Below are 16,684 nucleotides of genomic sequence, written 5' to 3'. Positions count from 1 at the left end.
AATGATTACCCAACATCTATCTTGGTGAGATGACTATTTGAGTGCAACACGGGTCTGATTTACAGTCATCATTACCTGGATGTGTTTTATTTTTTATGTGGTAATAACACTCTCGAACTAACATTTGTCAAAATATAAAGGAGCCACGTCGGTATCCTTTTGACTTCCACTACATTTCTGACTCATTTATTTTATTTGGTGGTTGTTGTAATCGCGTCTTGACAGCTGGGAGATAGCAGCCTCTGAGGAGCACATTAAGGCTGAGTTAGTTCCACAAACATGACAGTTAAGAGATTAAAGGTTTTCATTTGACAGCAACAAAACACAATTCTTTACGACTGGATGTGTCTCTTGCATTTTTTTTTTTTTTTTTTACATTTGTAATTTTTTTTTTTTTGTGAGCACTGTGAAGAGAAGTCATTTGGTAAAAAACTAGCGTACATCCGGACTAATGGTCAAGTGCGGCGGTCATGTGGTCTGACCTGGTCCGTAAGGCTGCAGGTACCAGGTCCGCCCGGTGCGTCCAGGCTGGATGGTGGATGGCAAGGTGGGGTTAATGGCACGACTGGTCTTCACATCCCCTTTCTTGTCCCCCGCAGTGGGGATCTCCAGGATCGGGATGGGGGCGCACTGGTCCAGCTGCCCGCTGGGCGACAGCACCTCTGTGAAGCCCTCCTCGCACATGCATATACCGGCCTGCAGGGGGCAGCGCAGAATCACGTTTGGTTAGAGCTGCAGCTACAGTACATCAAGGAGGCGATGGGCCATGTCTGCATGGAATGAGTCTAGAGGGGGTTGGTGTGGTAGAGTCACCGACCTGATAAATACGTCAGCTTCCAAAACCATATCAGAGCATGCTTGTATTTATTATACACCGAGGTGTTTCTGTTATTAGGCCTAAAACAAATGGGTGGACAAAATATTAGAAACACCTGACACTAGAACATGTATGAAGGTAGGATCCATCGCAGGCCTGTGGCATTAGACTGCTTTAGCTTTATCTAGATGTTCCCAATAAACTGGAGTGTATTTGTCATGCTGGTCCGGGGATTGAACCGGTGACCTCGGAAGTCCTACGCTGACATCTCATCAGATGATTGTGACCTGCTTATTCTGTGGTTATTATTAAAAGTCTGTCTGCGCTACCAACCCAATACAGCTGATATACCCAGCCTTCACTGCCAGTTTCACATTTGTTTCAAAAAAAAAAAAAAAAAAAGAAGCATACTAGCCATTAGTGTGGACACACTTTTAGATCCAGCAGCTGCTGTATCTGGTGAACTGTTTTCCTCATTTTTTTTGATGCCGCACAGCTGAGTGACACCGCGCGAAAATGGCTTTTACGTCTTCATGCTGCCGTCATTTCATTCCCTGCTGCATTCAAATTCAATTCTGGCAGCGGTGTGTCACGGCGAGCAGAGAGGCTGACACTCATCCAGAGAACCTGTGCTTTCATGTTTACGTCTATATCAACGTTTTTTTTTACATTTGTTCTCCACAATGATGATCTTTTTCGGTGTACCGTCAGGACAGGTGGCGTGAGAGGAGAGAGCCGCTCACCTCGCTGCAGAAGGACTTCAGCATGAGGCAGGGAGGCTCACAGGAGCTGTTGTCCACCGGAGGGTTCAGAGGAGGACAACCTCCTGTGGGTGAGAAGACAGCAGAATCAAAGTCATTCCGTGTTTAGGACGTCAACGTCGTCGGTGCGCTGCGGTAGATGTGCTGCTCTCAGTACTAGAGTCACCTCAAGTAAGAGCATGTACACGTTGTATATTTAAAAGACTGTACATCCATCCATTTTTTTTAAAATGAGAATAACCCATATGCATCTGTAAATCGATGTAGCTGGTGTGTTTTTTTGAAACTATAGTAAGTGAGCATGTTCATGGGTAAAGCACAGATGAATAGCTGCAGTCTGCCATCGCCCACCACCTTTCGCTTCTTATAGAAATAAGTCCCTAGTTCTTTTTTTTTTTTTTTAGAACAGTTCGTTATATTCCTGACATATTTTGTGTCAATTCTACCGCCCACATAAAACTGACACTCACTGAGACAGACTCAACGTTGAGCCGCAGTAGAGCTGCCGTAACGTTTCCGTTTCTCACGTTCCAGATGAACTCAGCTTCGCTGCTAATCGTTGCAAATAGCGTCGAGGAACGTTTCCCAATTCATTCGACCGTTTTAAATAAAAAAAAACAAGGTGCACTTAGAGCCTCTCGCCACCAACACACACTGACACAGCTTTTATTTCCTCAGGTTGAGCTGAACCGACAGTTTTTAGTCCTTTCTTTTAAGAAGAAATGACGAATAATCTTTTCTTCCAGCGTCTCAAATGTGAATATTTGCTTGTGTCCTTAAGTCTTTTATGATTAAACGGAGTATCTTTTTCTCAGACAGCTCAGCTATTTGAATATGTCAATTTGGGCTCTAGAAGATTACGATGGTCATTTTTCACTACTTATGGACCAAACCACTTAATCAAGAGCTCAATCAGCAGATTACGTCTTTAGTGAAACCTGAAGAGGTGAAATCATCCAAAAGATTAAGGCAAACACTTGAGTGAAGCATATTTTCATCTATCGAATGGCGTACAGGTGGATTTGTGATTTTCTTAATAAGCGTAATAAGTTGTAATAAGCTCCGTTGTAACTCGACAGTTCCTCACCGGTGACGTTGAGTCCGTCGGAGCGCTGGCACCACACCGAGGGCCGAGTGGAGTTGAGACGACCGCCGCTGAACCATTTGTACTCGTAACATTCGCCCCCTTGAGAAGCAAATAAAAAAAACAATCAATATCTATAGAGACCGTACAGTGGGAGTCTGCAGTGAAGCCCATTAATCACGAGAGTGACGGATTAATAAAGCGGCTGCTAAGTTATGGTGGTATAATAGGCTGCTGTCATATAATATCACTATCAGTGTGTCTTCACAGAAAGGGTCCAGTTCAATGTTTTAATCTTCACTAAGAGCTTTTGCTTAATGACTTTCTATCAATGCTATTATGACTTTATCAATATCTCCATCAGTGCAGTAAATGGCCATATTTCCCTATGGAGCTCTGTGTAACCAATCATCGGTCCGGCCCATTCGGCGAGCGTAAAATTAACAATTTAACCTTGAACAAAGGAAAGATCTATTCTCCGGCGGCCCGGCTGCAGTATCGCCGCTCCGGGTCGATGGCGCGGCTCTATCTGCAGCGTTCACAGGGCCGTTTGTCTGCCGCCGCGACATCCTCAGCCGTTACCATTCTTCACTTTTCTCATTTCTTACTCCGTTCCTGCCTCGGCAACAGAAGAGGCCGCTTCTGAAAATGTGTGTTAAAACTATCATTCAATCGCTCGCTTTCAGCCGGCGCTTCCCACCATCTTTACTGGATATTGAAGTACTGTCAGTAGTTGTACTGACCAAAAAAATAGAAAACGTTTTTTGAAGCTGATCAAATTGACAAAAGATGAATTAAAACCACGCTGATAGAAACAACTGTAAATGGGTATAGAGGGATGTCATACCAACATGGTTTATTGTGTGTGTCCATCGCACACATTCATACAGAACCTTCCAAAAATCATGAATCCAGAGTCACTAACGAGTGACAACAGTGATTGTTATTCAGATGATTGGATCAGGGACTATATTAAAATGGATGGAGTCGGGCTACACCTTATGTTCCAGGTTACAGCCACGCTAGCGCCACCAGCAGGTCAAGACTATTTCTTTTAAACACAGATCCTGTCCTCCTCATCTGTCTCCCCCTGAGCTCACTGTGATCGATCCATCGTCCCGTCTCCGTCTATCAGGGTAAACAAACACTTTAATGCTGGTTATTCAGCGACGGGAACAACAGCGCTCTTTTAACAAGCACAGCCTAGCCGCACCTGTGCAATCACGTTAACTGGCTGCATAATATCCTGTATAATAAAGTCAATTCAATATGTTTTGTCCTCTGTCCCGGGACCCTCACATTGGAACAGAACCCCCCCCCCAAAAAAAAAAACAAAACCCTTTAACGGGGAGAAACAGAGGAGGGATCCCTGATGTCACATGAACATAATAGAATTACAACTCAGTCAATGCATATGGTATAAATTATTAATATAATGAGAGCAGTTAGCAGAATAATGATGGAAAAATTACGACTACTAATAACAGCAGCAGTGGATATAAAAGAATAATAATGGTAATAAAAGCATGTATTATTAATATTGTGCACATAAGCATGTGGTCTAGTTGACTAAATGAAGAGCCATGTTCAGGAACAAACAGTACTGAGGAAGCGGATCAGACGATTGATATCGTCTTCTTTATGTGGCTGCAAAGCGGAGTCGCCGGTACGATCGCTAATAACATTTTTATGATTTCATAGAAAAGACATACACCGCTCTTATTAACTACCAGTTCAATGTGACCGTGTGTGTGTGACAAAGTAAAAAGTCCCGACACAGATAAACGGGCTCGCTGTCCTCCAGCATGTGGCAAAACAAACCGGTCCGACCCGTGGAGCGGGAAGCGTGTGGGAGAGAGAGAGAGAGAGAGAGAGACGGGTATCAGATGAGATCTCCACAGACAGGACTCAAAGCGCTTATGTGGTTTGTGCCATAACCATTAGGCTACTGGGGCGCCCCCACAAAATTAATTTTTAATGTAACTGTTTGATCTCCCTCCCCCCACCCCTATCTTCTTAGCCTCCCTTCCTCCGTCATAGCCCTCCTTCTTCCCCTCCCTCCACTCTCTCTTCCTCCTGCGCCTTCACTGGTCCCCCCCCCCCCCCTCCTCCCCCGAGCCTTCGAGTGATGCTGTGAAACCAGGTCAGGCTAGCGAAGGCTGCTGTGGGGCTGTGTACAGTAGCCAGGGAGGGCGGAGAGGCAGGGAGGAGCACGGGGGTGGCTGCTCGACAGAATGAGCCGGTTGGCTACCGGGTACGCTGCGCTTTGGTGGCGGGTAGTGACTCACGGCCCACGCTGCACCTGATGGGTGATTAACCCGCCTGGGGAACCGCACAGATCACAACAGGAAATGAGCACATGGGGTGGGGGTGGGGGGGGTTCCTTCATTTGGAGATCTGACTCGAGGAATCCCAACCGGGAGAGAGGCCGGTTGACCGAGCATAAGGATGGAAAAACAAAGTGATAGCTGTAGTTAGCGCTCTAGTTCCCCCCCCCTCTCCCCCCCCGTAGTGTTTGGATGCCCGAGGTGGATCAGCGGTTTGCGCCGTCACCTGGCAGGAAGGAAAACCTTCATCTGATTCCAGCCCGCTAATCCCTTCTCCCCACACTCAACATGTTCTCTCTGTGGGTTTCTCCCGGCGTTCCAGTTTCCTTTCCCAGTCCAGAACAGGCAGCTTCAGATGGATGGAAGCCTAAACAGCCTGCAGGTATGACCCTGAATGTAAGTGTCTTTCCGTGTTAGCCCTCTGATGCACTGATGCACTCTCCGTCACGTTCCCCTGCCGCTCTTCTCAATGATCGTGCGTATTACGACTGTGTGGGCGAAGCAAAATGAATAGATGAATCAAAACGTTTGGGGCCGCCGGCTTGCTCGCGAGCTAATTTGCACGTACGGAAATGAGCGAGCGCTTCATAAACGCGTTCTCACCTGAGCAGGGCTGAGACTCCCACGCCTGGTCGGGACAGAGCTGCAGGTTTTCGGGCTCCTGGGCCAACACGGCTCGAGAGCGAACCTGAACCGAACCGAAGTCCACGCCGGCCCCCTTGGCGCAGATGCTCACACACGAGCTCCAGTCCGACCACTCCATCAGGTAGCATTCACCTGCAAGGAGGGAAGAGACAAAAGCACATCATCGTGAGGGAGAGCACTTTACTGGATGCATGCGGTTATGAAAGAGTCTCATTTTTCAGTCATTTTTTTTCAAAGCAAAAATAGTGAAAAGATCAAACGCCCTCCGGTTCCAGTTTCTCCAACGTGAGGATTTATTGCTTTCCTCCGTTTGTATCACTGTGCACTGATTTTCAGCCCACACATGCTCATCTATAATGAAAATATTCATTGGTTGAATCCCTGTTCAACAGCACTTATTAGTTATTCTACTCACATTTTGTTTTTAATAAACCGACACATTTTATGACTTGCAATACAAAAAAAACCGAAATTAAATTCAGAACAATAACATAATTTTTCCTGAAAAGTGATACGTTACTCAGGAAGTGTTATATCCTACTTCTTATTCATTTAAAAAGTAACAATATTACTTCTTACTTGGTATCGTTTTCTTACTGTCTGGTTAGCAGGGTGCATCATAGCCTCTTTTCCCACCAGTGAGCCCAGTGATGTGATTGGCTGAGAGAGTTTTAACAATCACCACACCATGCGGATCCATATTCACCTTCACCCGGAGGTTTTGGACGCCATACATGAACCAAAATAGAACAGTTGTGCGCCTACAACCGTGGCATTATTATTATTATTCAAATTTCAACCGAGGGTGCAAAAATATTAAACGGAGGGTGCGATGCACGCTTTTGCACCCTCGTAAGAACAACCGTCCGAGGTGATATTCCCCCGGAACTTGACGCAAAGACGTATTCTGATCTGCTGCACCTTTGCGTTGTCGTAACATGAGCACACCCGGTGCAAAACACCAAACATGTCACCTCGATTGATGGAACGCAAGACAATAAAAACAGCACCGTAAAAAGTCTGAAGCCTCTTCTTCCATACTAAAGTGTTACTACGCAGATTAGATGTGCAATAACCAAACTTACATATTCAGCTTGGTCTTCGTGAAGAAATTAAACAGCGTCACTTGGATACCTCTCTGGCCTGGAGAGAAATTGCTCAGTCTGGCTTTGAGTCATATCACAAATCTTTTTTTTAATTTCCTGTAAACCAGGTTTCAACCTCAGGTCCTCAGGTCCTCCAGAGTTTAGGACTGAAAAGTGTTTCTGCCATTATTAAAAGGCCCCAATTACCTGGAAAGACCCGCCAGAGGAACTTCAGCTGACGGAGTTATTATCTCAGAAGTCACATCTAGATTTAACAGATTAAATATCTTTTAATTAAATTGAAAATTTAAAAGGTACCCGCCTACGTAAACAAAGCACGGAGAAGCACGGATTACAACACACACACGGAGGGAAATTGACTTCGCCATCACTCCACGATATCTTTATAAAGAAATGATCTGTTAGCCTCTAAATTAATATGCTGAAATTTGAATTTAGCACCTTTAATTTACTTGCATCCTCAGTCTCTTGTTATATCTTTCTCGTCATTACTCATTGTCATAGCTTTTAAAGAAAAAAAAACATCTGCATTGCGTCAGTGTGTGCGTGTTCTGGTGAAAATCAGATCTTCAACCCTGGCGGTGCTAAAGCGATGAGGATGGATTGATCTGGGCGAGGCGTTAGGGTACGTGGCGGAGGTACAGAATGCGTCGCGTCACGACGGTGGAGATGCTCTGAAGAGCTTCAGGAGGAGGAAAGGTGAGCGTGATGGGAGGGCGGGTTGTTTTTTGATCACAGCTGACAAGTGCAGCTCATCAAACAGCAGGAGAAATAGACCACGGGTCAACGGTGGCAGTGCATTAAAGTGTGTGTGTGTGTGTGTGTGTTCGTGTGTGTGTGTGTGTGTGTGTGTGTGTGTGTGTGTGTGTGTGTGTGTGTGTGTGTGTGGATGCAACCTGCCAGAATTCCCAAGCTGTCCCCGGTCCTGCACAAACAGCCCTTGAATTTCCTCCCAAACCGCACCACACCACTACGTCCGTGCACAGAAAGCTTGTGATTGCCGTTTGATACTTCGGCTCTCCTGCAGTTTGGCAAAAAAAAAAAAGGGGGGGCTGGACTGACTTGTTATCTAGGGCAGCGTTTCTCAGTGTTTTCCATCTCAGGGACCAGCAGACATCTGATGAGCTTTTTTTTTTTTTTACCCCAAAAATGAGGAATCTGCCAGCGGAAACACATGCCACACACTCTTTAGGTGTCGAATGAATTAAAAACCGTGGTAAAAGGAGAAGATTTGTCATCCTCTACATTCTAGAGAGAGAGAGAGAGAGAGAGAGAGAGAGAGAGAGAGAGAGAGAGAGAGAGAGAGAGAGAGAATGATGAAAGATCAATAATGAACCAAAATAGAAACAGAGCACTTTTTGGAAATGAACTCCACATTTGTATTTTGTCTTTTTGGCAGAAGCAAGAAACAATAATTCTCCCTTCAGGGACCGCTGACACGGAAAATAAGAGCTTCATATTTCAGCTGCACAGTGTGAAAGCACACTCTTTTTTTTTTTCTTTTTTTTTTTTATCAGGCGCAATCACAAATTGGGTCTTCGGTGTCCCATGTTTTCTCATTGAAATGTTTGTAGATTTGCCCTATTTACCCAAAAAGAAACGCTGGTATCTCCCGTCTTTTCGTGCAGCACGGTGTCAGGGCGCATCTGGAGGATGTGAGGAGAGCCTTGCGTCGGCGGCCTGATGGACAGAGTCTAGCTCGCCTGTCTGTCTGCTCCACACCGCAAAGCTACACAAGACCCAGCAGCTGACAAGCCTCCGTCACAAAAACCTGACAACAAGTCATCAGATCCAGAACCTTTTGACGGGATAATCCCATCTGGGAGATTCTCTCGCTCTCTCTTCTTTTTTTTTTTTCCCCGGTGAGGGTCGAGGGTCGACGTCCTCGGTGTGCGATGCTGATATTGTGCTGTTTTTGAGACATCGACTGTCAATCAACGAGGGGGTCAGTAGGCTATCGGACTTATATTTTGCAGAGATGAAGGCTGTGGTGGACACAGAGGTTAGAGCAGCTTTTATTCTCCTCAGTCTCTCATTTGATCTTATTTTATAGCAAGGCTGCAAAATGTGAGCATCAAAATGGTAAATTCAGTACGTTATCATTACGACACTGCAGGTTATCACCAAACTGCTAACGCTGATCTCGTTCACTCATTCACTCCCATCGCCTCTACTTTGTCATGGTTTGATTTGGTGCTGAACTAATGTGGGCTAAACGCGGCTTATTGATATTTAACATTCGAAACAGAGCAGGAAAAGAAAAGACGTGCGACAGCATGTGGACAGTAGAACCGACTGATCCTTTAAAAAGTAACAACGGCAGCAACAATGATGGAAATAAATAAATGAAATAAAACAGTATGTTAACCTGACAAATAATACATTAAAATATACAGTGAAGAAATCTGACCTGGCAGTCGACTAAAAGGGAATAAAGTTGATCCGCTTGTGATTTTCAGATTTCTAATTAATGCTGAAAAAGGTTGCATTAGACTGAAAAAGCCAGAGGGGTTGGTTACTCGCTAACCAGACGGCAATAAACCTTCATTGGATTTTTCCGGTGATGAAATTAAACTGTGCATCTGTGTGCTGTGTAATATTTCACAGCTTTTGTTTTTCGCCTTGTCGTTCGTCGTGTAAATCACAACAGATGGTCCGCGCTCGGCACAAAGACCTCATCACTCACCTAAATAAATACATAAATAAATAAATAAATAAATAAATAAATAAAAGAGTCATCCTGTGCAGGTTGGTCGAGCACCAACCCTGCCAGGTTTGAGTGTTTGTTACCTGCTGGGGTTACCCGTGCTGAAAATGTGTGCACACATGGCGCACTAACAAGCTTTTGGGTGGAGGCAGTGACCACATGGTCCTGTGTTAGGTTCTGGTTTTAACACTGGAGCTGAGTCTTTAACTACGCATGTGCAGCTTAGATGGCATTTATCACACAAGGCTTTTTACAAACCACGTGTCGCACACACACACACACACACACACACACACAGCTACTGTATGTCCAACCTGAAAGCAGAGCTAATAGACACTTAGTCGACCTTAAGATATCTCCACGTGTTCTCGGTATACAAGGTGTGTTAAGAGGATGGTGTCGCTGTTTTAGTCAAACCAAACACTGTATGTTGTGTTCACCTAATGTGTTCCAGACAGATCAGCGGAACGTTAGCGGCTCTGTCCGGCTCCTAATTGGATTTTGGGGGGGAAACTCTTGCCAACGTTACGCAAGGTACCGTTACGTTTACCGAACACCTCGGTGAGTTCTCTTGAAACGTCAATATATTGTTTGAACGTGTCAGTAAACCGGGTTATGTTAGAACAACAATCTTGTGATCTTTTCCATTTTTCTTTATTCTTCTTATGCGATAAATAAAAAAAAAAAAAAATGTATTTATGCTAAATAAACATCGTTCAAACCAGGTATTTCTGCACAGTTGCACTTAAAGATCAGGCTCCTCTAGCATTGTCGGTATTATACTCTTGTAGAATTAGATTCCAGTGGTGGCTGCGTAGGATTGTATTATTATTATTATTATTAGAAATGTTCTGTCTCAATCCATATTTTAGAAAGGCTCACAGCTGGCAGTCTAACGGCACTATAACAACATTTATATAACCACACTGACAAAGAAATGTGTTTTTAGGGTGATGATGTCATAACATATGAGGACGGACATTCAAAAACCTCAATAGAAGCTTTGAAATAAATAAAATAAATAGAGCTTGGGTGCAGCCCAGAGAGTTATATTTTCCTGTTATTGTAAACCGCATATGAGACGAGCAAGAACAGCAATTAAAGGGGGGCGGGGCTTAGTGAGCAATCAATTGCCCTTCAATCTCGCCTTTGGTGCAATACGCAAATAACTTTAACTCCCCATCTATGTGTGTAAATACGTCGCGTGTATAAATGCTCAACAGAGCTCTGACCTCCAGCGTTGCTCCTGATTCATGTTCAAGAACATGCACTGAAGGAACGCACTCCCTCTGCATCATTCCCTTGTGTTGCATAAAGACAATAAATTATCCTTGAAATGCGCCATATTAACTTCCTCATAGTGAGCGCGCGCGCGCGCAAACACACACACACACACACACACACACACACACACACACACACACACACACACACACACACGGAGCCGCGCCTCGAATCAAAAAGGAGCCGCGTGCCCATAATCAACGGCGAAAACACTTCTTCCCTCGGTTCTCCTCTCAATCAGCATCTCCACTGAGAAGCGAGATGAATAAATGCATGAAATCTACAGTTTATTGTCATTTACAGCACAGCGGATTGCTATGCGGCGAGGTTGTCGCTCAGCTTGCCACCTTGTCTTCTGTATAAGCCTTGAGGGTTTTTGTTATCTCGCCCACACAGATTATTGATTGCAACCCTTTTTTTTTTTTGCCAGTTATATTATCTGTGTGTGTGTGTGTGTGTGTGTGTGTGTGTGTGTGTGTGTGTGTGTGTGTGTGTGTTTTAATCACTTTGCCTCCATGTTTCTAAACTGTACAAATGGAATGAATTGAATTGATGGGGGTCACAGCTTCCATTGGGTCTGTTTCACTGAAAGAGCAGGTGGTCCAGATAGTTTGTGGCTTCCGCATGAACCATGAAACCGTTGGTGACAGCGGAGCCTCCGGCGCTTCAACTAACACAGCCAACAGTGATTGCTGGTGGGAGGCCAGCGAGGGATTATCTTCTGACCACCGCACTAGTTTACTAATCGACTAATTGATCAGTTAAATGGGAGAGAATGCTGTTTTCAGCCTCTCAAATGTGGAGATTTCCTGCTTTTTTTCCTTCTGTTTTTATTAAAATCAATACCTTTGGATGTTGGACTGACAAAACGAGACGTTTAATAGAAAAGAGAATTGTCTGTCGATGGTACCTCAGATCCTTCATTGCAGGAGCTGTGTACAGACATCCAGTTAAGTGGGAGAAAATGGAGACAGCTGGAAGTATGTAGAGCACAATGGACTACAGGCGGTGAAATACAGAACTCACCGGTGAATTAATCTCGCATAAAACAGTGTCTGCCTTAATGCAGTCCATTTATTCTGCCTCCAGGTACGCTCCCACCTCTGATTTTAAAGGTCATGAGCAGATACTGAGTGCTATCAGTTAGAGATAATAACATCCGCCCTGTAACAAAAGTATTTTCATTGGCTGCTTTTGCGATATAAATCACAACTGCTGACAAGTGATGACCGCGTTATGCATCGCAAAGTGACTTCTGCGTTCTGCCGGTTGAACACGAGAGCAGCTCTGCGATGCTAAAACAATCAAGAGACTTTGGTTTAGAGTGCCGCTACCGCTTTAAGAGTGATGTCTTGAAGTTGGAAGATCGTGTTCAGCAGTCAGACAGCGTCAACCGTAATGATGCTGAGTATGATGTAACGTTAGGGTGAAGACTAGGGGTGTATAGGTTAGCTGATTTGGGACGATTCAGACTGACATCGATTATTTGAAGCACAACTTAGCAGCTGATGCTACGTCTGCCGGGCCCCTCCCCCCCCTCTAGGATAATCAGGCCACGCGCTGCTTTAAAAACACAGACACACACTTAAAACAGTGTTTTTGAAAAGCCCAATTTCAGAAGGATGACTTCAGTTGAAAGCCCCCCCCCCCCCCCCCCCAGCTGTGCTGACACAGCGTCTCGCATTACCCGGACAGGGAAGGGTGCAGGCCTCCTTCAGGTTGATCCGCTTGTCTCGGTCGATGGCCAGCTCCAGGCTGCCGCACAGCTCCTCCTCCACCGAGCTGCCGTCTCCGTCGCCGGAGCCGTCCGACACGAAGCAGGACATGTTTCTGTAGCGCGTGCCGTGTCCACACACCACGCTCTGACAGGACGGGAGCACCACAGAAGAAGAAGAAGAAGAAAGAGGATGATGAGTAACCAGAGAAAGAGAGAGAGAGGGGAGGTACATGAACCTACAGCTACTTGCTGGCAGCTTAATGTTGGTTAATTATAGCTATGGCTGCATATTTAGACCATTAGCCATTTAAATTGATAACTCAAAGTCATATTAATGTGACCACTATTTAGAAAAAAAGATTACTTTTATGTACAAAGTACAATAAACAGAGTGGAGGATAAACAAATAAGAGCGTATAAACGTCAAGTGTATTAAATATTAACGACACTTTTAAGCTCTTCTAAGCTTGTCAACCCTGACATGTAATGAAGTTAAAAGTCACAACCGCGTATTGATTTCTATTATCAACATGATACAGATATAAAAAAAAAAAGAGCTTAATCCAGAATATTTAGACTACAGCACATCCAAGGCCACTTTGTCACTTCTTAAGTGATGCAACGTTATCTTTCTGAACACATTGGAATGTTCTTTTTTCTTTCTTTTTTTTAACTCCAGATTCTGAAATCAAAGCCAGAATGACTCTCGTCTCGTCTTAAGTTTAATTCGGTGCATCGACGAAAAAGAAAAGACTCTGGACATGAATCACATCTGAAGGCATCACAATGGGTCCGTGTCCACCGTACTGACTGCTGCTTCACATTAACAAAATTCTCTATTGATTATTGGACACTTGATGGAGTGAATGGAGAGGAACGAGTGACCCAAATGAGTTATGGCAGGTGACACGTCTCTCCGTCGTCCCGTTTAGCTCGCAACGTTTTTTTTGAGTTTCATGTCGTAAAGTGATGCGGCAGAGCGCCGTGACGACGTGACCTGGTGGCACACGACTCAAATTGAAAGTGTTAAGGCTGCCACATTTCTTGGCAACGGTAATGTATCGGCATTAAAAGTGCATTAGATTGATTTCTTACTGTCCGTCTCTCAGAATAACTGTATGCGTTGGGATTTGATGGGGTTGCTCATCAATACTAAAGACTCAATTATTCCTTTCCAGGTGTCAAGATATCCGTCTTTCAAAATCCACTTCTGGCTCAAACCGGCGTGCGTATTGATCTCGGCCGAGCCAGGGAACTGTCAAAAGCGGCATTTCTTGTAGCTGACAGGAGGAGGGGAGGGGGGGGGGGGGTCGATGCGATCGTCAATATTTAGAGCCCTTGGATTACGGTGTAACGTTTCTGATTAATTGATAGTACCTCCACCCGGCACTCGGACCAGTCGCTGTACTGCCAGCGGTAGCAGGGCCGGACGGGGCAGGGCTTCCACTGCTCCACCTGAGGAGGGCAGGGCCGCCCGTCGCCCTGAGAGGCCTGGACCACCGAGCGCCGCCGCCACATCTTACCTGGAGGACACACACACACACACACACACACACACACACACGCACACAGGAAGTGACATCATCGGTTTAGAAAGGTCCGCGGCAAACACACACGTTTGCGATACTTCTTTACAAAATGAGCACCACTTGTATGGTTTTTCGAAGCGCGGACGCAACGTCAGGCCGTCGACAAACTGCAGCACAAAACCAAAAGACTGGTTTTTCACTTAGTCGTGTCATTTAGCCGCCTAGTGATGTATTTTATGTCACAGAACGGAGCATTAAAAATCTCATTCGCTTGTATTTCAGGCATCTAACAAAAAAAAAACACCATTCAATTAACCCATTGACTTCAAAACGAGGGGACAGCAGTCGAAGAAAATGCTCATTTCCTGGTTTTATGACTCGTCTGAACGCCACGGATTTCTATTACCGTAGTCGCACTGACTGCTTACCTTAAATGGCATTGTTTAATAAAACAATTAGGATTTAGAGAGATAAAAGTAGGTCCCACTAAAGCTAGAAAAAAACCCACAACAACAGGGTCCACTCGGACTAATTCTCTGTCCCACAATTGAAACTTGAGTCTCTCCATGATAGAAGATGAATGTTCACTGATTCATTTTTTTTTTTTAATAATACAATTTCACAGATTGCAAAGTGGTCGTTTTCTGCACGATAAACTGAAATGCGAGAGACAGCGTTGGCAAAAGCAGTGACCACGGCGGTTTACCACACGGCAATCATCCATTCCCTCTGTAAACAGCTCCTTCTGAATGGACGTGTGTGGGCTCCTTCTGAAAAGGCATTTAAATTAATGCCGCTGCTTCACTTAGCAGAGCGCCGGCTCCTCTGAAAAGCCGTCCGCGCCGCAGTTTTTTCTCCGTCGTCCTGACGGGCTCTTGGTCCACTCGAGTAAAAAACGGCTTTTGTTTCCGCATCAATCAGCGAGCTGTCTCTAAATCAATCGCGAACATTGCGGCGGCTAACACCTCGGAGACCGTTTGATTTAAAGCGCGGGATTGAAGCTGTGAATTACTTTGGGGAAACTCAACACAAATTTTTAAAAATGAAACCTTCCTGTCAAACCGCCCACTCTCAAAACCTCAGAACCCTTCACTCGTTGTATATCCCACTCTCCGTTTGTTTTGTTTTTTTACATCGCCGAGCCAGCAATCCGCTCACCTCAGAATACACCTTTGCCAAACCTACGTTGCCTTTCAACACACACACACACACACACACACACACACACACACACACACACACACACACACACACACACACACAACACAAATCAGGCTTCCCACACACTCACACAAACTGTACAACCCTCATATCCTGTTCCAACAAGAGAACATCCCACACAAGAAACACATCAAATAGGGTCCCCCCTCTTGCTCCTTCAGCCTTCCAAAAACTTTCATCTTATTCCTTAAGATTTAGCAACCGCTGCTGCTGCGGCGGCGGCGGCGGCTCTTCTTCAAAGCGCTCCCCACAGCCCCGAGGAGCAGGAGGATGTAATGGGACAGAATCAATTGTGTGAACCGCCGGGAACAACAAGCAAGGCAACAGGAGGACACAGGGTTTGTTTTTTTTTTCTCGCCGGTCATTTGGGAAGACTCTTAAATAAACACTTCCTCTCTTCTGCTTTTGTGAGGGGTTTTTTTTTGTTTTTTTTTGCTGGACAAATGCCTCCAGTGGGAGCAGGAAGTGTCTGATACGGGACTTTTTAAGTTATCCATGGCAGGATGTTTCGCTGAGCATGCATGTTGTTACACTTACACACACACACTTACACACACACACACACACACACACACACACACACACACACACACACACACACACACACACTCTGTCTGTGAACATGGGTTTAGAAGCTTCATGTCTGCAGGCTCCTTGAGACCTACAGCCTCATGTTCTTTACTTCCTGCTTCACATTCACACACGTGTACGTTTACAACTCACGAGCACCAACGCTGTCTTCCGGTGCGGAGCATCATGAAGTCGACTTCGTCGCGTCTTCTGTGTTTGATTCTTTTGTATTCTTTTGTGTACTCAGATGTGCTCCAATGCACAACAAAATGCGTGGGGGAAAACATCAAATCTGGTATAAATATTTAGTCAAAGAGACAGTGAGGAGATGAAGTCTGTTCTGAAAACCCGGATGAGGATATCAGCTGCAGCTCAGGTCGTCACACCACATTAACGACGGAACTGTCACCTGCTTGACTGACATTGTTTATCCCACCAGAGGTAGACGTGCCGTTAACTTGATTAACACTGATGAACTTGTTTCTGGTTGTGTTGCGTTTAATGGACGTGAGATCCAGATGTGTCTACCATCAGGCTACTGCATGTTGTAAACCTTTCACTCTCCAACGAAAAGGTCGACCACCTTTTTGCCTTACGGAGCTTTGTAGCAGCGCTGAGGGAGCTTCTTATTCATGACCATTTATGCACACACACACACACACACACACACACACACACACACACACACACACACACACACACACACACACACACGTTGGTGACGCGATACATAACCCTGCCATCGGTTTCACACTATTCCACGGGAGAAATGTAGCAACGCGCCGACAAAGGCGGGAGAGATTAGATTCGCAACGTCGTAAACGTGGATCTAAAACAAAAAGGAGTCTCCGTCGGCACGTCTGTCCTTTGATCTTCTCGACAGCCGTTCATCTGATCGACTCCACACTACAGCTGA

General features: G+C 45.1%; 1 protein-coding gene across 1 annotated transcript in view; it reads right to left on the bottom strand.

The window, feature by feature from the left end:
* Positions 1-16,684, bottom strand: part of thsd7ab (thrombospondin, type I, domain containing 7Ab) — a 54,381-nt gene that overhangs the window by 29,762 nt on the left and 7,935 nt on the right. Inside the window, exons 6-11 of the mRNA XM_068706894.1 lie at positions 13,826-13,971; positions 12,419-12,593; positions 5,593-5,766; positions 2,666-2,764; positions 1,561-1,643; positions 483-696 (exon numbers count right to left, since the gene is read on the bottom strand). Coding sequence (XP_068562995.1) covers positions 483-696; positions 1,561-1,643; positions 2,666-2,764; positions 5,593-5,766; positions 12,419-12,593; positions 13,826-13,971 — 891 coding nt within the window. The remainder of the gene's footprint in view (positions 1-482; positions 697-1,560; positions 1,644-2,665; positions 2,765-5,592; positions 5,767-12,418; positions 12,594-13,825; positions 13,972-16,684) is intronic.

Source organism: Cebidichthys violaceus, unplaced genomic scaffold, assembly GCF_023349555.1.
Source record: "Cebidichthys violaceus isolate CVI_PGR_0920_01 unplaced genomic scaffold, fCebVio1.0.p SCAF_123, whole genome shotgun sequence".
NCBI lineage: Eukaryota > Metazoa > Chordata > Actinopteri > Perciformes > Stichaeidae > Cebidichthys > Cebidichthys violaceus.
Note: the sequence above shows the minus strand (reverse complement) of the source record. Positions and strands in the feature narration are given on the sequence as shown.